This window comes from Heterocephalus glaber, unplaced genomic scaffold, assembly GCF_053883595.1.
Source record: "Heterocephalus glaber isolate CG9 unplaced genomic scaffold, H.glaber_assembly_v1.0 deba00000937, whole genome shotgun sequence".
NCBI lineage: Eukaryota > Metazoa > Chordata > Mammalia > Rodentia > Bathyergidae > Heterocephalus > Heterocephalus glaber.
Genome location: NW_028258173.1, coordinates 15755916 through 15783277, shown reverse-complemented (window position 1 = coordinate 15783277; position 27362 = coordinate 15755916). Strand labels below are relative to the sequence as shown.

The window sequence follows — 27362 nt, the reverse complement described above, 5'->3', positions numbered from 1 at the left end:
GATGTTAAATACTGGACACAGGACAGGAAATACTCTCTTACCTGCACTTCAATTTGCAGATCTTTGTCCAGGAGCGCTCTCTTTTTCAGGATTTCAGCTTTAAGTTGCTCTTTGTGTTTAAATAGCAGAGCAGAGAGCTTGGTAGCATTCTGCTTGCTCCGTTTCTGTTCCACGCTCTCTTCACGCTTTCTTTTTTTTGCTGCCTGTTTTTCTTCTTTATCTATCTTATCCAAAATATACTTCATCACCTGGTTACACACAATCATTCTAGAGAAAAATATACAACCTATGTAATGCTGGATGTTTCATTCTGAAAGGTTTAAGACATGAGTCTTCTATGTCCCTACAGATGATATGCAAACTTTCTGTGACTGCAAAGCTGCACACAGTAACAGAAACCCATCATGAACTATCTGTGCCCAAGTGTTCTTATTTAGCAAATTTTAATCAAGATTAAAAAAATACATACACTTACAACTCTTGTACATGGGCAGGCTAAAGAGAAGAGACCAATATACAAGGCCCTATGTTTCTCCCTACCTTTGATTTTCTTCTCTTTCAGTGGGAGTCAAGGTCTTTTTCTGTTTTAAATGTTCTATTACAGCATTATGCTTCATCACCACCTTTAGGACAGAACAAATCCAAAAGTGCACATTTTACAATGACTACAGTTGGTAAACAGAAACAATAGTAGAGATCAGAGCATACATGTTTCTCAAAGATATTTTAAGATTTTTATATTATTAAAACAAATGAAATTAAATTAGCAGCTACCAAATGTACTTGAGTGCTTACCATGTTTTAGGTGCCGTGTTAAGTACTTGACAATATTTTATTTATTCCTTATGACAATACTGAGCCATAGGTACAATTTTATAAATAAATAATGAGACAAAGAAATTAACCAACTTGTTTGAGATTAAGTAGTAAGTAATTCAGCTAGACTTTTCACCCAACTATTATGCTCCAAAGGCTGCTTTTACATTATTTCTTCCCAGGCATTAATTTTAAAGAGTTGTTCCCCCATGCCCCTTTTACAAAGATTAGGAAGATAGGTACTAGAATAATTCTCAACTTGTAGAGTGCTGACAGCTAGGTAATAACACATGTGAACACATTATGTATAGCTTCAATTTTATAGGACATTTACCTTATATCTTTAAAATCACATACATGACCCATGTAATCATTACAATAATCTCATCTGGCTGGAAAGAGAGGTGTTTTAATGAGTTTATAGATCAGGGGAGATAAGAGTTTCATGACTTGGTAACACTTGAAATCCACACTCTAACTCCTGCCTTGTGCTGAGCAGAGCACGCTGTAGATAAAAAGAAAGTTTTCTCCAGTAATGCTAAAGGATGTTGTATGTTTTAGTAGAGTAATTCCAACTCATCTAAATTACCTTACTTCACTAAAGTGCCACTGCAAGATGTCCCCGCATAATGGCACTTTTTACTTAAGCTACAGAGGAATATTATTTAAAACATTTTTATAAAGATGTGGCTGGAAACGCAAATGAATTTAACTTGTCCGCAATTTGTTTAGTCTCAGTCTACATGCAAACTAAGGAATAGCAAATAATTTCAAATGAACTGTTATAATACCTGAAGAGGCTTTAAGATTCTGTTAAACCTTTAAGTTTTGTATTAGTGATACTGAAACCTCAAAACTCCATTCTTCCCATCTCGGTTCTACCAAAATATACATCTTTTTGTTGTTTTTTGAGACAGGGTCTCACTTTGTAGTTCAGGCTGGTCTTGAACACACTATGTAGCCCAGGCTAGCCTAGGACTCCTGGCGACCCTCCTGGCTCAGCCTGTGTGCTGGGATTACAGGCGTGCACCACCACGGCCAACTAGATTGTTTCTAATAAGCACTGACTCTATATATCCAGAGAAGAGTTTCAAACCATTGGAGTCATTCAGTGGTTTTAGCCCATCTAGTGGTGCTTCTAAATTTAAACATCAATGACTATGTCTCATTTAGGAAACCTAATACAACCAAGCACTAAGTCTACTGTACAGCACAATAATTCAAGCTACTGAACATGCTGCTTTGACTTAATAACTTTACCTGTTTCTGAATGATTTCACTTTGGTTAGAAGCTTGGAGGGTGTGTTCACGCTTAATTTCTATCTGTTGCTGTTTCTTCTTCTGCTGCTGATCCCTGAGTTGCTGAACCCTTTGCAACTGCTCTTGCACACTGGCTGCCTGCACTGTAACCACATTCTGAATCTGGTGAGTCTGTACAGCACTGCTTTGCTGAATTTGAATAGGTAACTGCAGTTTGATTTGCTGGGGCACACCACCTTGCTGAGCCTGTATCTGAGCCACAACCTGCGACTGGATCTGAGAGAGAACCTGGACTTGTTGCAGCTGAGGCACAGCAATGACTTGGGGCTGTGGCTGCTGTATTTGTAGCTGAGGACAGGATGGGGCTGAAACAGTAACTTGATTTAACGTTTGTCCTGATGAAAGAGTTTGAGTTGAAGACTGTACCTGGGCTTGTGATTGTGGCTGGCCTTGGGAAGGTATCTGAAGAGATGTATGTGGCTGAATGGGAATCGGTTGTGAGGTTGTAGTCTGAACCTGGGGTTGCTGTCCAGGAGACACTTGGGATGGAGTTGATGGACGTATTCGAGTCCGTGGTGGACTCTGGACACGAACAGGAGACTGTCCTTGGACATGACTTTGAGGCTGACACTGTGCTGCAACTTGGGGTTTGTTGGATGACTGGGTTGGTTGTGGTTCAGAAGGGACGAGGGATGAAACAGCTGTTTGGGTCTGAACTTCAGGCTGAGTTTGAACTTCAGGCTGAGTTGGGGACTGGGGTTGGGACTGGGGCTGGGGTTGGGATTGGGGCTGGGGCTGCGTTGAAGGCTGAGCAGTCTGTGGCTGGGCTTCTGCATGACTCACACTTGATGACTGATCTGGCAGAGGTTTGGCTTGTTGCACCTGTGTTTGGGGTGATAATTTACTCTGTTGTTGTTCACCTGAACCTGTGGACAGGAAAGACAAACCAATTCCATTATTCCAGAACACAAGATTGGTTAAAGAAAAATCGGAAGATTTTCCTGGAGTTGAGGATTCTGTATTTCAGTATAGATTTAAACTTTTGAAACAGTTATGCATGCTCACATTAGTCCTCTCCTGAATGAGGGAGCTAGAGCCTTATTCCTTGGCTGTCCTCTGTTTATCTAACTCTCCAGAAGGCTGACTTCGAAAGCAAGGCACAGCCTCTAAAAATGACCCAGGTTAGCCTCAAGCTACATTTTGCAGTTAGCCAGCGGCTAACAAAGTGATCAGGACCTGCAGCTCTCAATTGCAGGCTCTGAGCTGGATGTATTTGCCTGCCCTAAGATTACCTTCATAACTCTACCAGTGCCTACAAAGCATGGGAAGCATCAACAGTTACCATGATAGCCTTTATTTTTGCCCCACCTTTACACACACACACACACACAAACACACACACACATACACACAGGAAGGAGTTTTGACAAGGTGTCTACAAAAACAAGGAATGAAAACACCAAGATGTTGTGAAGTTGGCTATGCCAACTGTTAAGCTCATTGGGTTGAGGCACATCCTCCTAAAGATAAGCACTGGTCATCTTGTTCCTAGCAATGAGTGGTAGTAACATTCAGCACTTCCAACAAGTTCTACCTGCTGCTGTAGTGGAAACAGTTGTGGTGGTGGTGCTGGCCGCTGTGGCTGTTGTTGCCAATGGGGTGAAGAGGAATCGCTGTACAGTACCATTAGGCATTGCAGCTTGCATGAGCTGCTGCCCTGGCCCTGGGAGTATGGTCACCCCTTGAGGTATCAACTGCAACTGTCCAGTAGTTTGACCTTGTCCTTGAATTACTACTGTCAAACCCTGATTGCCACCCTGTGGATAAAATACACAAAATGCAATGTTCAAAGCACCAATCTGTAAAGCAATTCAGTTAAATCATTTGTATGGTATAAAAATCCTTAAACATACTGAAAAAAAGACCCCCTATTTATAGATATCTTCATCTATCCATGCAGTAACATAAGGAAGAATTTAGATAATCATAAATAAGAATATCTGTGTTATTTAGTGGGAAAAAAGCATGAACAATCGAGAATTCCAGTCCAAGTTCTCCAAATGGGCAGCCAGGTACAGGGGTACCTTGGTTCATGAACGCTTTTGTTTGTAAACAATTTGGTCTGCAAACAGAAGTGTCAAACATGACCACAGCTATCTTTCCCACATGAACACAAATGTGGCCATATCTTCCAAAATTGTGGAATAAATTAAGTTTGTGAACTGTATCTACAGACAAGCAACACCATTCTTCCAGATCCAAGTTTCTCAATCTATTAATAAGGGCACTGAAGTGAATTACTATAGTCTCCACCAAATTCTGATTTGAAACCACCTTATATTCATATTTTATAATTTTCAAATCACCTTCATATATATTATCTCATTTGACTGTCACAGTGGACTTGAGACCTAGTGAAATATCAGAGCAAATATTACTAAAATTTTATTCCCAATTAAGAAACTCAAGTTAAGAGTGCTGAGTGTTTAGCTCAGTGTCAAGAGTATTTGCCCAGCATGTGGGTTTGACTCCCAGTAGGGCAGGAAGAAAAGAAACTCAGGTTGCAAAGGTCAAGTCCTTTCACAGGAACAGCTGACAGCCAGAGTGATTTCCAGCCACAGACCTTTCAAACAGGACACTAATGAGACTCCGTACTTGATTCCAACAGGTGTAGGATTAAATTTGGTGATGGAAAGAAAGTGCTAATTCTTTGTCTTCATTCTCCCACATAGATGTTTGGAACACATTTCTCTACTGTAAAGCAACTTCCTAACAGTGTCTGGAATTATCTGTTCACAGATATCCGGAGAAAGATTTTTCTGTCATCGAAGCTCTGCAGTAACAGTGTCCAGCCAGTAGACAGGCACAATATGCTGTATGAATAGTTTATATTAAAATATGAAGGGTAAGGGCCGGGGATTTAGCTCAGTGGTTCTGGCACCTGCCTTGCAAGCGCAAGGTCCCCAGTTTGATCCCCAGTACCAACAAAACAAAACAAATATGAAGTTTGAGAGCAGGCCATTGGCTGCAGACTGAATTTCCCTTACTCGGTTCATCAACGTGTAAGCTTGACTGTCCGGATCTGTGCAGAAAACTAAAAAGAAAAAGAAAAACACCCCCCAACAGCCAATGGCCAAAACCGATGCCATGTAGTCGCTGTACTGAGTTCCAAATACTCATGAGTCTCTCACAATTTTTTTTTTGGTCCCGGGGATCAATCTCAGATTCTTGAGCTTGCGCAGCAGGCAGCGAAACCACTGAGCTAAATCCCTGGCCCCTCACAATTTTATTTTTGCTGGGGATTTAGCTCAGTGGTTCCAGCACCTGCCTCACAAGTGCAAGGTCCCGAGTTCAATCCCCAGTACAAAACACAAAAATTAAATTAAATTTAAAAAAAAAAGAAAAACTTTACTTTTGGTTTTCTAAAACTCTTTTCAAAAATACATAAAAACCCAAGTATAATTTAAAGAATAATTTAAATATGAAGAATAATTAGAAAGCAAATTAACTATCAAATCACCACTGTGCTCCCCACTGCCAGTAGCCAAGAAGCCCCACGTGATGCGCCCAGATCTGGTTCCTGGCCTTCCTGCAGTGCTCACTTCTCTGACAACACTGTATTTCATTACAGGATTCTGACTGAGGTACACAGCTTTTCAGGCCACTGAGATTCATGGCTTCAGGAGACCCATTCACAAAGAAAACAGTATAAGGGGAGTGGTATCTCCCGCTTGCCCGTGTGGTCCCAGGTAAAATGAAGTAGTTTTGTTTGGTACAGCTTAGTTTTGCATGTTTCTAAATTTTATACAAATGGAATCATAATTTGCATATTTTTTTTTGTTTACACACGTCTATGGTTCAATATTTTATTTATTTGGGTTTTTTGAAACAAGGTCTCACTGTGTAGTTCAAGTTGTCCTTGAACTCACTATGTAGCTGAGGCTGGTCTTGAACTCAGAGTAATCCTCCTGCCTCGGCCTCTCAAGTGCTGAGATTATGGGTATATCCCACCACACCTGGCTCCTAGTTCACTATTTTGTTTCTGAGAATTCTCTATGCAGTTTTGTACAGCTGTGCTCAAAGTCTGTTCATTCTTATTATTGTAAGAATGTACCACAATTCACTTATCTGATTGTAGACTTACAGTTGGATTCTTAAATTGACTTATGAGCAATGCTGCTATGAATATTTATATCCATGTTATCTAGGTGAATAAGGATTATCTTACATGAGTAAGGATTTCTCTATGGTTGTATCTAGAAGGAGAACTACTGAGACCTGAGGCATGTACATCTTCAACTGTACTAGATAATATCCAGAAGGCTTTCACAATGGGTACACCAAGTTATATTCCTATCAGTTGTGTTTTATAGTTCATTCTGCTCTTCCTCTTTGCTACTTGGTTTTGCTAGAAATTTAAACTTAGACTAATCTCAGAGGTATATGTTTTTTGTTGCTGTTTTATTTTTTGGCAATGATAGGGACTGAATCCAGGGCCTCACACGTGCTAGGCAAGTACTCTCCCATTGAGCTACATTCTCCAACCCTTAAGAAAATTTGGAGACAAGAGTCTCGGTTTGGGTAGACTCAAATTTGTGATACTTCTGCCCCAGTTTCCTAAGTAGCAAGGATAAAAGGTATGTGCCACTCTACCTGGCAGGTATATGGTTTTAGTGAGCATATCCTTCCTTAATAAGTTCAACAGGGATGGGAATTTAGCTCAGTGGTACTGTGGCTGCCTTGCAAGCACAAGGTCCTGAGTTCAATTCCCGGTACCAAAAAAAAAATTTCAGCAGTTAATTTTGGAATTTTGGACATTTGAATTTCATCCTTCCACATCAAGTTTGTCCATTTTTCTACTGACCTGCATGGAATTTTCCCTTCTTGCTTTGCAGTAATTATTCATATATTTGGGTTAAAGTTCTCAGTTGATTTTATTTATTCTATTTTCTTTTTCACTTTTTATAGTTAAAGAAATTGAAGTTTTTAATTTTTAAATTTGTTTTGTTGAGACAGGGTCTTGCTGTGTAGCCCAGGCTGGCCTTGAACTTGTAGTGCTTCTTGTGTCTCAGCTTCCTGGGTGCTGGGATTTCAGCATGCACCACCACACCTGCCCTGAAGTTTTATTTATTTATTTTGAAGGGTTTTTTTGGTACTGGGGATCGAACTTGGGTCCTTGCACTTGCACAGCAGCCGACGAAACCACTGAGCTAAATATCCCTGGCTGAAGTTTTATTTTTAATGAAGTTGAATTTATAAATCTTTCCCTTTATGGTTGGTGATTCTGTGTATTTAAAGAAAACTATGAAGATAATTATTTTAACTTCTGAAAGTATTATAGTTTTGCCTTTTATCCTTCTAGAATTGAGTTAATCTACGGAATAAGGCAGTGGTCCAATTTCATGGCTCCTCATATATATTCAGTTGACCCAACATCTGTTCTGAAAAGTTTATTCTTTCCTCAATGATCTGCAATAGCAGCACTGTCACATAATGAGTGTTCACATGAACAGAGGTCCCATTCTGCACTCTCTACGTTTCTATTGGTTTCTCTCTGTATCCCTGCCTCTGTACCTCATGTTAAATAGTTAAGGACCATAATAGCTCTAAACAAATCCTCCTGGTTTTCAATAGCTATTCTTTTTTTTTTTTTTTTTTGGTACCAGGGATTGAACTCGGGACTTTTTGTTTGCAAGGCAGGCGGCAGAACCACTGACCTAAATCCCCGGCCCATCAGTAGGTATTCTTAATCCTTTGTACTTTCGTGTAGTTTTAACTAAAATATAATTTAAAAATTAGCTTGTGGGGCCAGAGATCTAGCTCAGTGGTGCCACCACCTGCCTTGCAAGCACAAGGTCCCAAGTTCGATTCCTGGTACCAAAAAAAAAAAAAAACCGAGCTTGTGACTTCCACCCCCCCAAAAAAATCTCCTTCAGATTTTGGAAGGCAGCTATGCTCAACAACACTATGCCACCAACACAGACACTCTTTAAGGTTTTGTTTTGTTTTGTTTTTCTTTAAGGTTTTGATGGGAACTGCATTCAATCTATGGCTCACTAGTGGAAGAGTTGATAAAAAATACTGCATTTTGCAAGGAAGCAGCTTAATGTACTCAAATTTCATTTTGCTCATGGAAATTGGCTAATAAAATTTGAGTGGTTAAAAGGATTATCCATTTCACTGGTATAACTCCACCCATGACTCTATAGTTGGGATTCATTTTATCTTGCCTGTAAGAAGTATTCTTGTTTGACTTCAGGAAGGAGCCATTTCCTAAAATAAGTACAGTTTTTTTTTTCTTTCTGATTCTGGGAACTGAACTCAAGTCTTTGCTCCAAGCTACATCCCCCGCACTTTTTAATTTTTTGAGACAGGGTCTTGCTAAATTGCCAGCTAGGCTTAAGTCACAGTCCTCCTGCCTCATCTTCCCAGTGTGGGGTTACAGGCATGTGACACCACACCTGGCAAATAAGTACCTTTCTAAACTTACCAAGATATGGGCTGGGGATGTAATTCAGTGGTAGGGCAGTTGCCTAGCATACATGACGCCCAGCATGATCCTTAGCAGCATAAAAAACAAAAAATAACAAAAAACCCCTCCCAAAACACACACACAAAACCTTAAGGTCACCAAAATAAGTGTTTTTAAACTTACAGCAAGATAAGTGACATGTCCTCTAAAGTTAAAATGAAGTTACATTACTTACGTGGCCCTGTGTTAACTGAGTGAGCTGAGCCATGGTAAGCTTCACCTGTCCTTGTTGGGGGCGAGGGGGTTGTGGGGTTGATGACTGCGGATTTGGAGTGGATGGTCCTGAAGTTAAGCCCTTCTGCCCAGGTGTGGAGGAAGCTGTGCCTGGGGAAGAAACTGCAGTGGAAACGGGCTGGCCTCGGATTATCTGCGTCACCACTTGTTGAGGAGCACCTGCAGAAACAGGAAAATGCCCTGAGTGCCCATGTGCCCTGGGCAGCATTCTCAATTAAAATAACATTTCAGATAAATGTCTTCTTTTCAATTTTCAAAGGCATGGGGATCCCAGCAGCACAGATGCATTCAGAAGCCCACTCCCAAAGGACCTGCCTGAGTGACAGTGAGTCTGTTTCCACTGGGCTCACTGACAACCATGATCCAGTTGCTGCTGACTGTAATACAGTGAAAGAAACAATACTCTTCCTATAAACCTGAAGCCAAAACGACAACAGGAAAGAAAAAAGAGAATACACAAATATGCCATTTCAAATGGCTGCTTTTTCTTAGAAATACAGTAAAAATGAGATAATAAGTTTATAATAAATTTAATATAAATTTTACCAAAATAAAAAGAATTTCAATTGCCCTGGGGCCAACTGCATTTATAAATAAACTTATCTTATAGTCCTATGACACGGAGTTCAGAGACCATGAGGGAAGCACTATATTCTCAGTACTAGGGCAAAGTACTCAGAGAATGCGTCCATGGTCATTGTTTAATAAATTTCTGCTAGGGCCGGGGATTTAGCTCAGTGGTTTCACTGCCTGCTGCGCAAGCGCAAGGACCTGAATTCAATCCCCGGTACCAAAAAAATAAAAAATAAATAAATAAATAAATAAATTTCTGCTAAATGAAAGGCATTAAGCTAAAATGGCTCTATAGTTCTCTAAAATCTTCTGTTTCTCATTTCACTTGCTAACAGTAGAATAAAAAGCCAAATGGAGTTTTCCCACCATTAATGAGAATAATTATATGGTAGCTAATCTGATTTTCAGATGCATTACTAATTAGTACAAATAAAAACCAAATTTCTAAAGTTTTTGTATTTACTTCCTGTCTTTCCTTCTTCTGTGAATGCATTTCTCTCCATGCATGTCTTTAATGGCTAAGTAGTATCTCATATTACTCCACATGGATAAAACTGAACCTGGGTTGTTTTTTTTTTGGTACCAGGGATCGAACTAAGGACCTTGCGCTTTCAAGGCAGGTGCGGTGCCACTGAGCTACATCCCCAGCCCAGCCTGTTTTGACATTCAGGATACTTTTCCTTATTCTTTGTTAAAATAATATACGGTAAAATCATTGCCTGTAAATTTTTGTGTGCTTCTGATGATCTCCTTAAAATACCCTTCACAAAATAATACCAAGTTCATAGTGGAAACATAATATGCCAATTCATACTTCTACTACCTGTGAGTGCCTATCTCACTGAACCCTACAATAGTCCAGCAATCAGAAATAATCTCATAGTATCAGTGCCTGAATTTCCTCATTTAAAACAAAAGGTTAGTATTTAAAATTGTTCCCACTCATGTGCTTCATTTGAGAACTCTGAATTCCCTCTCCATACTTTGCCCATTTCTGTACTTTTTCTACTTCTTTGTTTTTCACTCTTTTTTTTTCTTTTGGTACTGGGGATTGAACTTGGGTCCTTGTGCTTGTGCAGCAGGCGGTGAAACCACTGAGCTAAATCCTCGGCGTTTCTTTGTTTTTCATACTGCGGATTGATCCCAGGGCTTTGCATATGCTAGGCAAATGCTCAAACACAGCTACAACCCCAGCCCTAGAATGTATTTTCAAATAATGTATTTTTTCCACTTTTAATTTTATTTACTTCTCAACCTCTAAATAATTCTTAAGTAGCCAAATAGATTAGTGGTTTCTTTTTTATTTTTTGGTGTGGGGGAGCTTTAATTATTGCTCATAAAGCTCTCCTCTATTCTTGCATTCTCTCATTAGATATATACTCACAAGCACGTTCATAGTTATCATATACTGTATGTTGTAAGACATATACCCCCAACAATAAGCCAGTCACTATACTCTCCAGTATGAGCCAATTTTTATTATACTCCCAAACTATAAGACAATTATTCTAGCATGACTTCTTGTTCAAAGTGACATCTTTGTCATACAGCAGATTCTCAATGCCTCTTTTTTTTTGTTTTTTGTTTTTTTGGAGATAGGGTCTCGTGTGGTTCAGGCTGGCTTTGAACTCACTATGTAGCCCAGGGTGCCTTGAACTTATGGCAATTCTCCTGCCTCAGCTTCCCAAGGGCTGGGATTACAGGTTTGTGCCACCATGCCCAGCTATAATGCCTCTTTAATTATATCTATTTGTGTAGTTTCCTTTGGTATCATGCTCCTAACTTTGACTTTATAATATGTTTTAACAACCAACACTGCTAGTTTTTATTTACTATGCCTTCTTTTAAACTTTTCTTGGTTTTCTCATTCCTTTTCTTTTTTTGGTTCTGGGGATCAAACTCGGGTCCTTGCGCTTGCAAGGTAGGTGGCGAAACCACTGAGCTAAATCCCCAGCCCCTACTCTCATTCTTTTATTCACGATGAATCAAAAGACATAGTGTGGTAAAGTGCTTTAAATTTGAGGGGCTCTAGGTCCCAAAACTATATTTTTGCATGCTACAGTTTGAGGAACACATGAGAAGTTATTATCTTGGGTGATCACCTGATACAGACACATTGCTATCATAAGCATAGATAAAAGGATTGGTACTGATTATACAGTGGTCATTCACACAATCTAATTTGTATATACTACTTCTAGGTTATCATCAAAATGTAAATTCAAAAATTACTAATTTCCAATGAGATCCATTTCAAGAGAGTCTAGTGTGGTGCTGGGAAGGGGGCTAAGTTAACTGTGATCTATGCACAAACGGAGACATACTGTGAATACACCCACCTCTCGTTGGCCTCTCCCATCTTTGCCACCTCACTGACCACTTTGCTTCCCTTTCAATGTATCTGGACCACCTCCACCTAAGGATTTGGATCTGCGATGCTTCTGGGATGAAAACCTTTCCCCCAGATAGCGGCAGAGCTCTCATTCCCTCAGATCTTTCATTAAACTTTTACCTTCTATGGCTATCATTTCTAAAATCCAATAGCCCCTGCAAATCACTTCCAAACCTGAACTCTTCAACACTCCTAACTCCTTCCTCTACATTTTCCAAGGTGTTTATTAACATATTATATGCAAAATGTATACACTATTGGACATAATTACATTTATAAATACATATAAGAATTTACTTAGTTATTATCTACCTTTCCCCCTACACTGTTTCACAAGGGCAGGAATTATGCCTGAGTAATTCACAACTATTGTTGCATGGGTCTGGAACAGTGTCTGCCACAAAGTAATTCATATTTGTTCAATGAATAAATGAATATCTGGAATTGGGAAGCAGACAAATCCAGTTTGAGTCCCACCTAGCTTAACACTTTGAGAAATTATGAAACATTCTGAGTTTTAGTTTTTCATTTATAAATTGGGGATAATATTAGAACCTACTTTATATAAAAATTAAATGAAATTAAATGTGTATATATCGTCACAGACAGTGTGAGCAATATATGATAGCTGCTAGTACCACTACCCCTGCCACCATGAACCAACTGTTTAAAGGCAGACTGGCTGAAGGACATTACATGAGTACTAAAAGGCTGAGAGGCAGGGTTGGACAATTCACCACACAAACCCCATCTCTGCTGGGTATTTAAAATTTCAGGAGGAAAAGTGGTAAAACCCCAGGAGAGGGGTGTCTGGAAGTTCTAGATTCACATATGTACGTCAGACCCACATGAGTACAATTACAACAAGCAATAAGGAGCAAAGGATGTATATACCAAGGCTACTAGCAGTGTTTATATGAAATTTTACCAAAATTTTCAGTTTTCTAAGAACATTACCATTTAATATAAATAAATTTTATTTTCTTCTTTATACTAGTTATCTTTTCTTTTAGTTACCTAATTGATAGCTATAAGTTTTAAAATAAAAGTCAGGCGTGATGGTGCACACCTGTAATCTCAGCACTTTGGAGTCTGAGGCCAGCCTGGGCTACATAGTGTGTTCACGGCCAGTCTGAACTACACAGTGAGAGTCCTTCTTTAAAAAAAAAAAAAAGCACACTGAATGTTATCAACTGTCTCTGTTACATTAACTGAAATAATACTGAGGTAAATGTTGATTAGGCATAAGACTGCTTTTTGTTAAAATGAAAAACTATGTCATATTTCAAATGAGAACTGTCCTAAATCTGCAAAATAAATACAAAATAGCTTATGAATCCTTCTTCATGTGCACTGGAACTATTTTATTTATTTTTAATTTTTTTTTTGGTACCGGGGATCGAACTCAGGACCTTGAGCTTTTGAGGCAGGCGGCAGTATGACTGAGCTAAATTCCGGGCCCTGGAACAATTTTATAAGGAAATTATTTATTTCTTACCCATTTTAAAGAATTTTAACTGATGAAACCATGATGTCCAGAATTCTGTTTGGTAGGGAATACTATGGTAACTTACCAAATTTATTTATTGGATATGAGTCACTGAGAGTTTGAATTTATAAATACAGTATTTAATTATGCCTCCTTATTAAAATAAAAAAAGTATGAACAGTGAGAATTCTGGATGTCTTAACACAAAGATACCTATACAGAATTCTCTTTTGAGTTAAAAAGAGCTCATTCTAGTCCTATTGTACTTCCTCATTCCCAATTTTGTGAAGTAGCCATTTTTCTTCCATTTCTTGACTTTTTTTTTGGTACTGGGGATCGAACTCGGGTCCTTGCGCTTGCGCAGCAGGCAGCGAAACCACAGAGCTAAATCCCTGGCCAAGCTTAGATTTCTAATTCAGGCATGGTAGCACATGCGTGACTTCCATCGCTCGGGAGGTTAATACAGGAGTGAGTTCAAAGCCAGCCTTGGGTACTCAGTGAGTTTAAGGCCAGCCTGAATTGCACAGAGAGACCCTGTCTTTAACAAACAAGCAAAAAAATAGACTTGTAACAGAATGGACTGTTTGAATGTTTTCTGCCTTTTTTTGTTTTCTGATTTATATTATTTGTTCTTTTATTTCCTCTCTTTTAAGACTTTTAAATATATTTTCTAACTTCCGCGTAAATTTAAGAATATGGGTTTTTGGTACAGTTTTATTAAATAATTATTTCTGGGCCAGGAATTTAGCTCAGTGGTTCCACTGCCTGCCTTGCAAGCACAAGGACCTGAGTTTGATCCCCAGTACCAAAAAAAAAAAAAAAAGTTATTTCAACTACCTAGTGCAGAGACTCAAATACTTGTTAAATAAATTGAGTCTGCCTGAGTTTAGCTTTGATGTTGGGTTTAAAGTTGTTATTTGATAATTTATTTGTTATTACAAAATAAATTATGTTTATATTATTATTAATAAATTATAAATTACTTTTATATTATAGAAACCTCAATATAAAAGTTATGTAAAACATTATGTTCATTAAAATATTTCCAAGCAAGGAAAGCCTTGCTAGTACTATATAGCTTAAAATCTTAATTTCTTTCTTAACTCCAATAAGTGTGGCCTTTATGCATTCCTACTTTTTTTGCAATTCATTAAGGTTTTAGCTATGGCTCCAGGACTATTTTTCCATAAATAGCCCACAAATATTTAAAATGAATGTGCATTCCTAAAGGCATAAAAATTGATACACAGTAGTATACTATGCTCTTCTTTATACCTCCTTGATTTTAAAGTTTTGATAGGTACTTTAATAATATTTAATTCACAAGGACTCGAGATATTGTGCATTTTCAACACAATCTTTGTGTTTAAGCCATTTAAAATTTTAGTTATTATTAAATATTTTTTTGAAACAGGGTCTTACTATGTGGGTCAGACTGGACTTAAACTCACTAGTTAGCCCAGGCTGGCCTTGAGCACACAATGATCCTCTTGTTTCAGCTTTCTGAATGCTGGGAAAAAAGGTGAGCACCTTTGCCTGGCTTCTAGCAAATTGAAAATGAAATTCTTTGGGATAATTGTTTTTTTTCTTTTTGTAAATACTGAATTCTACTCTGTTATTATTATTAGGGCTATCATGTTCATTCATTCTTTCTTTCTTAGGTCTTTATGTCATTGTCTTTGACCTCTTCTTCGTTTTTTTGGTACCAGGGACCAAACTCGGGTCCTTGTGCTTGCAAGGCAGGCAGCGGAACCACTGAGCTAAATCCCCAGCCCCACCTCTTTATTTTTTACTTTTTAAAGCTTTCCTTGAAATTTGATTTTTAGGTAGTTTCTCATGAGTGTGTAAGAATTGTTTTTTTAAAAAACTTAGGTCTTGCCAGGGATTTAGCCCAGTGGTTCTGCTGCCTGTCTCACAAGTACAAGGACCTGAGTTCGATCCCTGGTAACAAAAAACAAAAAAAACTTAAAAGTCTTTACATTCTGCAACTTAGGGCTTAAACCTAGTTACATTAGCTATGATAAATGTAATTTGTATTTTTGTTTTGCTCATTTTTTTTTTACTTGAATGACTTGAACCTATATGTTCTATTTATTAGTTTCTTTTACATTTTTGATAAGCATACTTGACTCTATTTTTCTCTTATTGGCAAAGCCAAGAATAAAATAATATCTATGGATACAGCATACCATGGATTCGAAATTTAGTATGCTTGATTAATTTAAATTGGTATTTTCTAATTTGTACAGTGCCAGATACAGAGCAGTACAGATTTCCTATATTAGTCATTTAAATTAAAATGGTAATACTGGATGAATACCTGGCTGCACCATCACAGGTGTTCGAATAATTGCCTTTCCTAGTGTTGACTGTTGGAGAGGCGTTCTAATCACCGTCATACCAGGGCGGATCTGAGGCCCTGTGATTACCTATAAATGACAAAAAGGACAATGAATTAAAATGTTTTAAAAATTAAAGCACAAAGGATTCAGAACACAAGATCTTTAAACATTCTATACTGATAATGTCTACAAAAAAGACACATGCTCTTGGATATCACATTTTAAATTACATTAAGCATCAGAATAAAGATGGAATTTTGAGGAGAAAAAATTTAATTTATTTCACATGAGCCATACGAAATTCCTTGCCACTGGTACCTAGAATAGTCTACAAACTAAAAGGACAGAATGAGACTCAGCAAGGGTCTGCTCTATAACCACTGATCATAGGAAAATTCTGAGCCCTATTTTATCAAAGTTCCAATCCAAACCTGTAACCCAGAGAATGTAAGAATGAGACGAAGCAACAAATGCTCTTTCAAAGTTTTAAAAGGGAGCCTATAGAGCATGTTATTTCAGTTTTATAATTAGGGTCAGAACATTTTCGAGTTTGCAAAACTTTAGACCTTTTCCACAAAATTAGTACCAAAGTCCAATGTGTCTGATATCTGCAGATATCAGCTGATAACAAACTAGTTACAGTGTTATAGACCGTATTTTTTATTCTATTTCTTAACTAGGCTGCATCGCAGGTTTCCTTACATGACTGAGTACTGTCCACTGATTTATGTGAAGTTTTCCTTATAAAATCCTAGAAATTATTATTAAACTATGCTAATATGCTATTAAAGAAATGTTAAAAATGAATACTTCATATAATAACAAATAGATTCCCCCCCAAATCAGTACTTTGTCACAGATTAAGTGAAGGAAAGAAAAATTAGCTGGATGAATTTGTGAAGAGGCCATTTCAAACATTTAAACCCCATTGCTCAACACTTCAAAACACAGTCCTGTAAAGAACTCTTACTTGTGATGTGCTGGTGGTTGTTCCAGAGGCTGAGGTATTAGGCCTAATTGTGACTGTTGCTGTTCTGGGCTGGAATGAAGTAAAGGTTTGCTGACTTGTACCTGTACTCGATGGAATGATACCCAGGACTTTCTGCTGCACTTGAACAACGCCTTAAAAAAAGATGCAGAAATAATTAACAAGTGTTCCTTTTAAGGAAGAACATTAAGTGTTGTTGGTTTCTGAGAAACTACGTGTAGCAGTTTTATAGTGGACTACATAGAATGTGAGATCCAAGGACTGAAATCAGTGAAAAGGAAATGAAAAGTAATGGCAACAGTATGATCTGGCAAATGTGAATTAAAACTCTTCACATTTCCCTTACCTCCTTGTGTTGCTGGCACATTTACAGCGACAATCTTGCTGTTTGCAGGAAGTGGCAGTTTGGTAATTACTTTTCCTGCCATAGTGACTGGATTGCCTGTAATTTGGAACGTCTGACCTGTGCTGGCAATAGTTGTAGCAGATGTGGCAGCTGTGCTGGTGGCTAATGGGGTATAAGACATTTAATAAGCTTTAGATTTAAAATAACCAGCAACGTAGTGACTTCTAGGAAGGGCACCAATGCATGAAATGCGACTAACTTTGTATTTCTAATAAAAAACATTCCTCTCTACTCAAAGTGAACTATGTACATGTTAAAAGTGAAATAATGTAAGAGAAGAGCTTTTCTAATGTAATATTATGAATATTATCCGTAAGAAACCAACAGTTACAGCCTATTTGGTCAAACAGCTGCAGAAGGAAAACAATTTTCAAAGGAAATGTTTCATTTCAGTAGGGAAAGGATTGAAAATGCATTTTTCTGAATGAAAGCAATGTTTTATTTCATTACGGCTGTGTACCTGAATTTGACTGGCCTTGCTTAACCCATGTAGCAAAAGTCTGATGAAAGTTCTTGTTTTGCTGGAATGTAACTGTTGGTGGAGATCCAACTTTGGTAGTTAGTACCATTTTAGTTCCAGTAGTAACTGAGCCACTTATGGGGGCCACCATAACTTTCTGAGCTGGAGAGATAGTGCTGGTTGTACTGTTGGTTGGAGTGGTGGTAGAAGCGGCAATGACTGTAGGCTTTTGCTGCTCCAATCGTTTCTGAAGAAGTCAAAGAGAGAAAACATAAACCAAAAGAGGTCTAAATACAGAGTTCAGTCACAATTTCTCTAAGAAACTGCACTACATTTCCAAGATTATTCCCGCCCCTCCTTTTTGGTTTCGTAAAACGGGGTATTTCTATACAGTTCAGATTAACCTTGAACTGACTATATTGCCCATGCTGGTCTCGAATTCGTAGCAATCCTCCTGCCTCAGCTCCCCGTGTGCTGGGATTACAGGTGTGTGCCACCATACACAGCTGATATTTCACTTCTTGAGAGAAAATGTGACTATATAAACTGACCCTTGACTTTAATTTCCTGATGAAGGCAATATTTTTCATGTGTCTACATTAAATTTATTTCATTATAAGTACTACGTTGTTCACCACAGAAAACTAAAACTAATAAAAATTTTCTGGCTACAAATACCCTAGCTTTTAGAATGAAAACAGGAGAGATGTGGGACATCACACTGGAGAAACAGGAACACTATGTTGCTCAGTGGTAAAATTTAGAGCAGACGTAAATGACTGGAGCTGCAAAAGGTTTTTTATTGTACTATGTTAATTTATCCTGTTATGAAGAGCATTTAATTATTTAATATTGCTAGTCAAGTTGGCAAAACTTCCATTAAACAAGGTGAAAATATTAAAACAATTTTTCTAGACTTAGTATTATTCAGTTTGAATAGGAGAAAAATACATTAGACTATTTTACAGAGAATAGTATGATTCATTCATTCATTCATTCATTCAGAGGCTGGGTCTCACTTTGTAGTTCAGGCTGGCCCTGAACCCACTATGTAGCTCGGTCTGGCCTTGAACTTGTGGCGATCCTCCTGCCTAAGGCTACCAAGTACTGCAACCACACTCGGCATAATATGATTTTTAAAAATATAGGTTAAAGATAATTTGTACATCTTTTTTATAGATTGCTTAAATTTTTTTTTTCATATTTTATTTTTCAAACCCCTTATTTGAAAGCAAGTCTAAAGCTCACCTAAAAGATAGCAGACTCCTTTCCTACCTTTCTCTTCTAGAGAGCTCGGCAGATGTACCTTACAGGTACCAGAAACGATTCAGGTATGGTCAAGCTCTGCCATACCTGGAGAAGCATGATAAACCTTGAGAAGACTGCCCTAGGCCACAGCCAGCTCACAGAGGTTCCTGCCCCTTCCCCCTAGCTCTGACTCACTTCCCACCGAGTGGGAACCCTCTCCAATACACTGGAAGGGGGAAGCACACTGGTGGTGGCTGGGCCTCCTTCAGGAGCAATCTGTTGAGTCTCTTTAAAAGAATGTTCTGCACACTCACAGGTGCACACCGTCTTTCACTCACATACAGGCACATGCATACTCTCTCTTGGCTCTACCCAGATGCTCCCCCAAAGAATTCAGCATGGCCTTCTAGGCCTTCCAGGGCACAGACACTGTCGCCTTCTACATGCATACCCTTTGCATATAAGGCAGATACAAGGCAGGATGTGGCCAAGGCATCTGGATAATCTGGCCAGCTCTCTCCAGTTAAGGTACAGTCTAGTTCAAGTCACCTCCATGAATGGTATGCTTAGGCCAGGTCCTCCTCTTGAGCACCAGGATGGCCTTGTCCTTTCTTTCTTTCTCTTTCTCATACATGCTCACAGGCACACACATTCTCAGGTTCATTATGTAAGCAAACCGTCTAGTCTAGGCCAGGAAACCTGCCCTGAAGGATGAAAGGTAGAATGGACAATAAAATTCCCCTTCAGAGATGACTGTCAAGTAATAGCCAAGGAAGGCAGTTCCTGTCAACAGGTTCACTTCCCATCCTCATTGCTCCCATTCTTCTTGCTTCAAGTCAAAGGAGAGAACTTCAAGAGGGGTAAGAAAGTAAATCTTGCCAATTAAACTGCTGGGAACAAGTCTGGCCATCTGTATATATGAATTCCTGGAGCAGATTTTGGCTTTCCAGCACCCACTTATCCCCTAAAGTCCCCTGATCCACCACCAAGAAGCCCACTGAGCAGTTCAATTTGTCCTGTCCCCAGGTCTCACCCCTTGGGGGAGGGGCAGGGATCTGCAACTTCTTGACAGAGGTTTTTCCCAGTTTCTGGGCAGAGCTGCATTCATCATCCCGTTCCATCCTATAGGCTGCTCTGGGTTTAATTTGGAAAGGGTGGGAGGCATGAGAGTGAGGGTCTCCTCCCCTTCCCAGTGTGGTCATACACCCTTCAGGTAAGGTGGGGTCAAACGATGGAGGGCTCCCTGGAGGCAAGAGCAGAGTCATAGACTGCTTAAATTTTTTAACAGCATATCAACAGTGGTTTGATAAGTAAACACACAAGCTTACACATGATGAGGAAACTGAGGCTCAGAGACGCTGTGTAACTGACCCAAGACCACAGAGCTAGTTCAGGGTAGAGCTAGAATGTCTACTAAGACCAAGTTCCAATGTTACTCATCTACATCATCACCACCCAATTATTCTATTACTTTTGTACACCTGAATACAGCGTGAGATACTTCATATGATTTCTTATAATAAAAGGACTATAGTTTTGGATACTTAAGAGATGTCAGCTAACTGAATCAATTTAAAATAAAAAAGGTGGCCTGGTGTAGTGATCCACACCTATAATCTTAGCTACTTGGGAAGCTGAGGAAAGAGAATCACAAATTTGAGATCAAACCGTGCAACTTACTGAGCCACTATTTCAGAATTAAAAAGCCTGGGGATGTAGCTCTGAGCTAGACCACTTGCCAAGCATGTGTGAGTCTCTGGGTTCAATATTCAGCACTCCAATACAAAAACAAAAACAAAAAACAAGCCAACAAAATAATCCACATATTTAATACTTATTTTCTGGGTAGATATAGCTTTAAAACTGGAAGTGCTGGTTAAGTATTCACAAAAAATTTTACAAAGCAATGCCATAGGTTACACTGTACAAATGACAAAATATATCCATAAAATAGAAAACCAACCAGGCAGCTGGGCACAGTGGTGGCACACCTGTAATATCAGCTACCTGGGAGGTTAAGGTATAAAGGTCAAATTCAAGTTCAAGGCTAGCCTGGGGAAGTTAGGGAGACCCTGTCTCAAAAGAATAAGATAAAGATATGTAGTTCAGTGGTAGAGTGCCCTTAGGTTTCATCCCCAGTACCAAAACCAAATAAAGCTAAGCCAAAACACAACACAACACCACAACTAGGCAATTGTGATTTGGGATAAATTTCCTGTGACAGATAATATTAAATATAGAATCCAAAACTGGCCTTTTCTCAAACTCCCTCATCCCCATACCAGGGATTGAACTCAGGACCAGGCACGGCGCCACTGAGCTAAATCCCTGGCCCCACTTTTCTCAAACTTTAAGCAAGAATGAGAATATATAGGACCTGAAAGGTAGCATCAATTACAACTTTTATAGTTTTACTACAAATTTTTTGTTTTCGTGTGTGGTTTTTCCAGTGCTAGGAATTGAACTCAAGATACTTTCACATGCTAGGGAAGCTCTCTGTCACTGAGCTATATCCACTGTCCCATAAAGCTATTTTTAAGTAAAGAAATAAAGTTATATGTTAAGGCACATTTTTTTAAAAATCCCACAAGAATATACAATTACTCTTTTTGGTGTGCATGAATTCACTAAAAATGCAAGCTTGTCGTTAGGTGGGTTTCCTACTAGGCAGGTAATCATAGCTATTAGGGGAGCCTCCACTTGGATCCTGAGGTCCTCTGCCACCTTCTGTGCACTAACCTTAGCTTGTTGCTCAACTGCTTGGGCCTTTTCTTTCTCCACTCTGAAAGAAAAAAAGGGGGAACTTTTATCAGAAACCAACTGATGAGACATCTGACATCTAATGGAAATGAAATCTGTTTGAGAGTCACAGAACACAAAGTGAGGTCTCTAACCCCGGGTCACAGACTGGAACCTGTCCATCACCCATTAGGAACTGGGCTGAACAGCAGGAGGAAAGCCACAGGTGGTTAACAACTGAAGCTTCATCTATATTAAAGCCACCCTTCATCAGTCACATTAGCACCTGAGCTCTACCGCCTGTCAGATCAGCAGTGGCACTGGATTTTCACAGAAGCTTGAACCCTACTATGAACCGTCTCGCATCATCCCCAGATGTGACAGTCTACATGCTCAATGCTCCCACTAATTCTGCACTGTGGTGAGGTATACAATTGTTTCATTATATATTATATGTAACAATAACACAATGTATATATTACAATATAGTAGTAATAAATGTAATTGCTTGAATCATCCCCAAACAAGTCCCTTACCCCTCAAAAAATTATTTTCCATGGCCAGGGATTTAGCTCAGTGGCACCACCGCCTGCCTCGCAAGCGCAAGGTCCTGAGTTTAATCCCCGGTACCAAAAAAAAATTTATCTTACACAAAACAGGTCTGTGGTAACAAAAAGGTTGCAGACCACTGATACAAAGGCATGGAATTATTTGTTTCAAAATAAATATTTAAGACAGAAACAAATGAATGACATTAAAAATGAGAAGACCTTTTCATTTTATTTTATTTTTTTGGTGCCGGGGATTGAACTCAGGTCCTTGAGCTTGTGCAACAGGTGGCGAAACCACTGAGCTAAATCCCTGGCCCTTTATTTTTTTTGGTACCAGAGATCGAACTCAGGACCTTGTACTTGTGAGGCAGGGGCGATGCCACTGAGCTAAATCCACGACCCGAGAAGACCTTTTTAATTTAAGACTCTGGAATGTTGAGGCAGGAGGATCCAGAGTTTGAGCCTAGCCTGAGCAACTTAGCAAGACCTTATTTCAAAAGTAAAAAGGCATTAGGAATGTACTTCAGTGTCAAGGCTCCAGGCTCAATGCCCCTAGAACCAATAAAAACAAACAAAAAAAAGTAAGACCTTAAATTATTCACAGCTAGTTCTTAAAATCAGAAGATGGAAGCCAGGTGGGGTGGCACATGCCTGTAATACCAACAGTTGGGAGGCTGAGGCAAGAGTATCAACAGGAGTTCAAGGCCAGCCTGGGCTACATAATGAGACCCTGTCTCAAAAAGAAAAAAAGAAAAAAAAATTAAAAGGTGGAGTAAAATTAACTAGGATGTACTGAATAAACTATTAAAGTGATAATTCTTTAATTCTGAAGTAATAAAATCTTCAAATATCTGATTTATATGTTAGCCATTTCTTTACCTCTCAGCAAATGCCCTGATTTCCCATAGTTCCAACTCTTCCTCTGCTACCCAGGTTTCAATAATAACAGGGCCAGTTTGCTTGGGTGTTTCTGGTCTCTTTGGCCGCAGAGCACTTGATCGAAGTCCTTTCCTCTGAGGTGTAGGTGTTTCTTTGGAAAAATAAGAGTAGTCTGAGCAATATAACTTAAAATTAAATAGTTCTGGGATTTCCTCTTATTTTACAAAAAGCACTGGTTGGTAAACGTTTTCTTCTTAAAGGGTCAGATGATGTAAATGCATAACTAAGTGATAAGTTTGGCTGTGTTCCAATCAAACTTCATTCGCAAAAGCAGGCAGTGGGCCAAGGTTTGTGGGCCTCTGCTTGCCCATTTCTGCCATAAAAGGCCTATGAGCCTTTAAATGACCCTTTCCCTTTGCCTGGAACTCTATTCCTAATTCCCAACCCCCATGTGACTAAGACTATTCATCTTTCAAACTCCAACAAAGATACAACTTCCTTCAAAAACCTAGTACACTTCTGCCACAGTGGGGATGGGTATCCCCACCGTCCACATCTATGGGAACATGTATTTCTCCATCTCAGCACTAAGAATGGGGATTTACTGTAGTTACCCAACATAAAGAGATATGAACTAGATATATTGAGAACAGGTAGGGCTGGGGATTTAGCTCAGTGGTTCCACTGCCTGCCTCGCAAGCACAAGGTCCCAAGTTCGATCCCCAGTACCAAAAAAAAAAAAAAAAAGAACAGGTAAAAATATAAGGAGAAAATAAAAAAAATAGAAAGTAGGGAGGGGCAAAAATTAAGCCCTCCCTATGTTCAGGGAACACAGGAGCAGCATAATCAGAGGAAGAACAGAAGAAAACTGAATGCAGTAGGACTGGGATTGTACAAAATTATACAATACAAAGAAAAGTGAAGGTTGCAGGGTTCAGGAGACGGAAGACCTGTAGGGAACACTACCTTCCATCAGCATCTCTGCTCATCAAGTGGGTTGTGTATTTCTGTGCCAGGATAACAGTGTTTTAATTATGCTAATATTTCATTACCTACTAGGACAGGTGCCACTTTATTGGTGTTCTTTCACAAAGGTCATTCTCTGTCATTTATTTACCAAGATGAAATTTTAAGTCATTGCAATTTTCAAAAATGAAACGGATGCATTTGGGAAGAATTCATTTTCATAAAATGTTTCTATTGAAAGATACTGTTTCCTTTAAATATATTTATTTATTTATTTTTGGTACCAGGATCGAACTCAGGTCTTTGTGCTTAGAAGGCAGGCGGCAGTACCACTGAGCTAAATCCCTGGCCCTTTTTCATATATGTCTTAATAGATTTTTCCCTCAATATTTTTATTGTTCATATAGAATCACTGAACTTTGTTTACTTAGAAGTTTTCAGTCTAGACTCTTTTAGCATTAATATTTTGATTCTTATTAATTTGCTAGACAAACATTCATAATTACCTGTGAAATAGTGTTAATCTTTTCTATTTCTTACTTATTAATCTTTCTTATCTTACTGTACCACATTAACAGTTAATGATATTATAAAGTTATAACCTGTTTTTTTTTGCTTCCTTGAGAACACAGGTGGATATCCTTCTACGCATTTGCCACCCAGTGCCTATCTATTATGGTGTACACAAATGTCTCCTGAAAACTCCTTATGTCTCTTAGATAATTTCTATCCTGAGTACTGAAGTATCTTGCAATAGCATTAACTCTTGAGCTCATAAACCTTTGTAAGTCATACTCAGGACTAGGTGCCAGGACCACAATGAATCAAACACACTGATGGTTACCTTCCTGGAGCTGAGTCAAGCCACATGACTTGAGGCAGTATAATAGCCCTTTGTACAGTATCTCTAGGCATTAATGTCTGCCTAATAGAATCCTGACATGTTTATTACTTAAATATAATTTTTAAAACATAGTATTTTATAGTGAAAAACATACCTTTTATAAATGTTGAGTAAAGAGTTAAAAAAAACAATTACCTCCCCCCCCCATACTAGGGATCAAACTCGGGACCTTGTGCTTATGAGGCAGGCGGCAGAACCACTGAGCTAAATCCCCGGCCTCCCAAAAAAACAATTATCATTAAATTTCAATCCATAAAAGATTTTGTTAATAGGTCAATAGCAAAAGAACCAAATTTGTTCTATCTCCTACCTTTCGGTGCTTCTGGAACTCCAATGGGGCAAATGATTTTTCTGATGCAATATTCAGAACGAATACCATAAGGACCAACATCTCGCCTCTTAATTATTTCTGTTGTTGTGATTTCTGTTTCAGATGTTTCTATGGTGATTTAATTCACATAGTATTAATAACCACTTAAAATACTAAAAAGGTACAACATTTGGTGCTTTAAAAAAAGAGAAATGTATAGAATAAACTTCCAGAAATATCTGATAAGTTAATAGCTACAGGATCACTGCTAGACAGCAATAATACTGTTTCTTCCATATGGAAAATTCCTAAAGTGAACAAATACCTATAGGGTATAGCTTAGCTAAAGGTGGCAGCAGTCAAAATAATAAAAACTCTAGGACTGAAGCAACAAGCACAGGGTTCCAGGAGTCTGTTTACTTGACTATATTCTACAAAAATAAATATCATTTTATTATGTATTGCTGTTTTTGTGGAATTTGTTTTTAGCAGTATTGAGATCAAACCCAGGGCCTTGTACATGCAGGCAAGTGCTCTATCATGGAATGACATCCCCAGCCCAACAATAATATTATTTTAAAGTTACACTTGTTCACTTATGGTGACTGACTCACCTTGTAATCTAGATCTTCCCCGTCCCCAGAATTTTATGGCAAATCTAAGCAAAACAGTGTTTTTTAAATGCTGGAGATGCTTAAACTAAGTGAACAGTCAAATGGCTCTATTCTTTAGGTTGAAGAAAATACGCCCCTTACCTGTTCGTGTAGTCCCTCCTCCTGGGGGAGCCTTGGCAGCCATGTCGTCCCACCTCAGACTGGCCCACAGCAACCGTAACATCAGGCTCACTCCTGCTAGGGACTTGACAGTTTGAAGTCTATACCTGAAAGAACAACCCAAATAAAACTATACACATATATGTATGTAGGTGTGTATACACACACACACACACACACACACGCAAAATCACTCTCATTTTCATTTTCTCTCTCTCAGAAACCAAGGGATTGTGTTTCTGATTTGCCTAACTTCACTATTTGTAATATGGTTTTGGCATTGTAGGTCCCTTAAAGAAAAACTTTTAATTTTTGGTAAACATGCACCTAACAACTTTAAAAGATTTATATTAATTTCAAATGCCATATAAATATGTAAAATGAGTGTGTTTCATTTTAAGGTTGATATGGTAATAATTTACGAAGATTTTATAAATTAATATAATTCAAAAATATGTTTTAAAAGTTATGAAGGAGAGAAAATACAGAAAAATATGCTGCTAAATGTGAGACAGGAGTTCTAAAGGATACAACCTCGCCTAATTTTTGCCGAAACCAGTTCTCAAAAAGCAGGGCCGGGGATTTAACTTAGTGGTTTCGCTGCCTGCTGTGCAAGCACAAGGACCCAAGTTTGATCCCCGGTACCAAAAAAAAGCAAAAAAAACCCTAAAAATATTTCCAAATAGGAAGAAAAAGCGTATACTGAAACAGTAGTTCTTCAAAACCATCTATCAACTCCTGGATGATAAATACTGAAAATATGAATAATATTTTAATAATGTTAGTGTTGTTTTAGGGTCCTACAATGAGTAAAAAAACAGTTACAAGAAAAAGGCAATGCTATATTAGTTACTAATCAGAAGAAAATGGGATCTCTGTGTTCATGTTTTTCCCTGAACATCATGTATAAAGTTATTATTTTTAGTAAAAATGCATTTTGAAATGAATTTACTCAACTGCAATGATTATGCCCTAAAAGTGGAATTCACCCTAGACATTTTAAAGCAGGCTCAGGCCGTCAATTCTTTATTGTTCTTTTGATAATTAAATACTTTGTTGCCATTTTCCCACCATGTAAATGAACATAATGGCTGACTGCAGTGTAGAGAAACCCAATAAAATGAAAATAATTTCCTCCACTAACAGCAGTAGACAGTAAATCTTAAAACAACTTTGCATTTGAAAGGCAAAGCTTTCTACTGTTAGCATTAAGTTGAAAAAAAAAAACAAACAAACATGAGAAAGGTAAAAAAGTTACTGCAGCTTCGTAACTTGCCATCTCTGCTTGTGACACCATTGTTTTCTTCAGTAGTCACTCTGTGAATCATCTGACCTGAACAGAGCAACCCTTAAATTAGCGGGAGGTATGTCTACTAGCACAGGGATGTCTTAAGAGGGGAAAGTGTCTGTCACTTTCAGATCACACCCTATAGAAATTCCTAGACTTTGGTCTCCTGGGAGAAAGCAAATAAACACAAGTATAAAGAAGAGCTCATTCTT

The 27362-nt window shown here is 38.4% G+C and overlaps 1 protein-coding gene across 19 annotated transcripts in view; it reads right to left on the bottom strand.

The window, feature by feature from the left end:
- Positions 1–27362, bottom strand: part of Bptf (bromodomain PHD finger transcription factor) — a 137743-nt gene that overhangs the window by 25416 nt on the left and 84965 nt on the right. For 8 of the 19 annotated variants that reach the window (XM_087208207.1, XM_087208205.1, XM_087208209.1 and 5 more), the window contains 13 exons: positions 25845–25969; positions 25090–25218; positions 22910–23060; positions 21480–21522; positions 17493–17739; positions 16973–17134; positions 16609–16760; positions 15617–15725; positions 8784–9001; positions 3671–3893; positions 2077–3002; positions 541–623; positions 42–267 (listed from right to left, as the gene is read on the bottom strand). In XM_087208207.1, coding sequence (XP_087064333.1) covers positions 42–267; positions 541–623; positions 2077–3002; positions 3671–3893; positions 8784–9001; positions 15617–15725; positions 16609–16760; positions 16973–17134; positions 17493–17739; positions 21480–21522; positions 22910–23060; positions 25090–25218; positions 25845–25969 — 2794 coding nt within the window. The remainder of the gene's footprint in view (positions 1–41; positions 268–540; positions 624–2076; positions 3003–3670; positions 3894–8783; positions 9002–15616; positions 15726–16608; positions 16761–16972; positions 17135–17492; positions 17740–21479; positions 21523–22909; positions 23061–25089; positions 25219–25844; positions 25970–27362) is intronic. The other 11 variants (XM_087208215.1, XM_087208217.1, XM_004870248.2 and 8 more) reach the window with 3 other exon arrangements.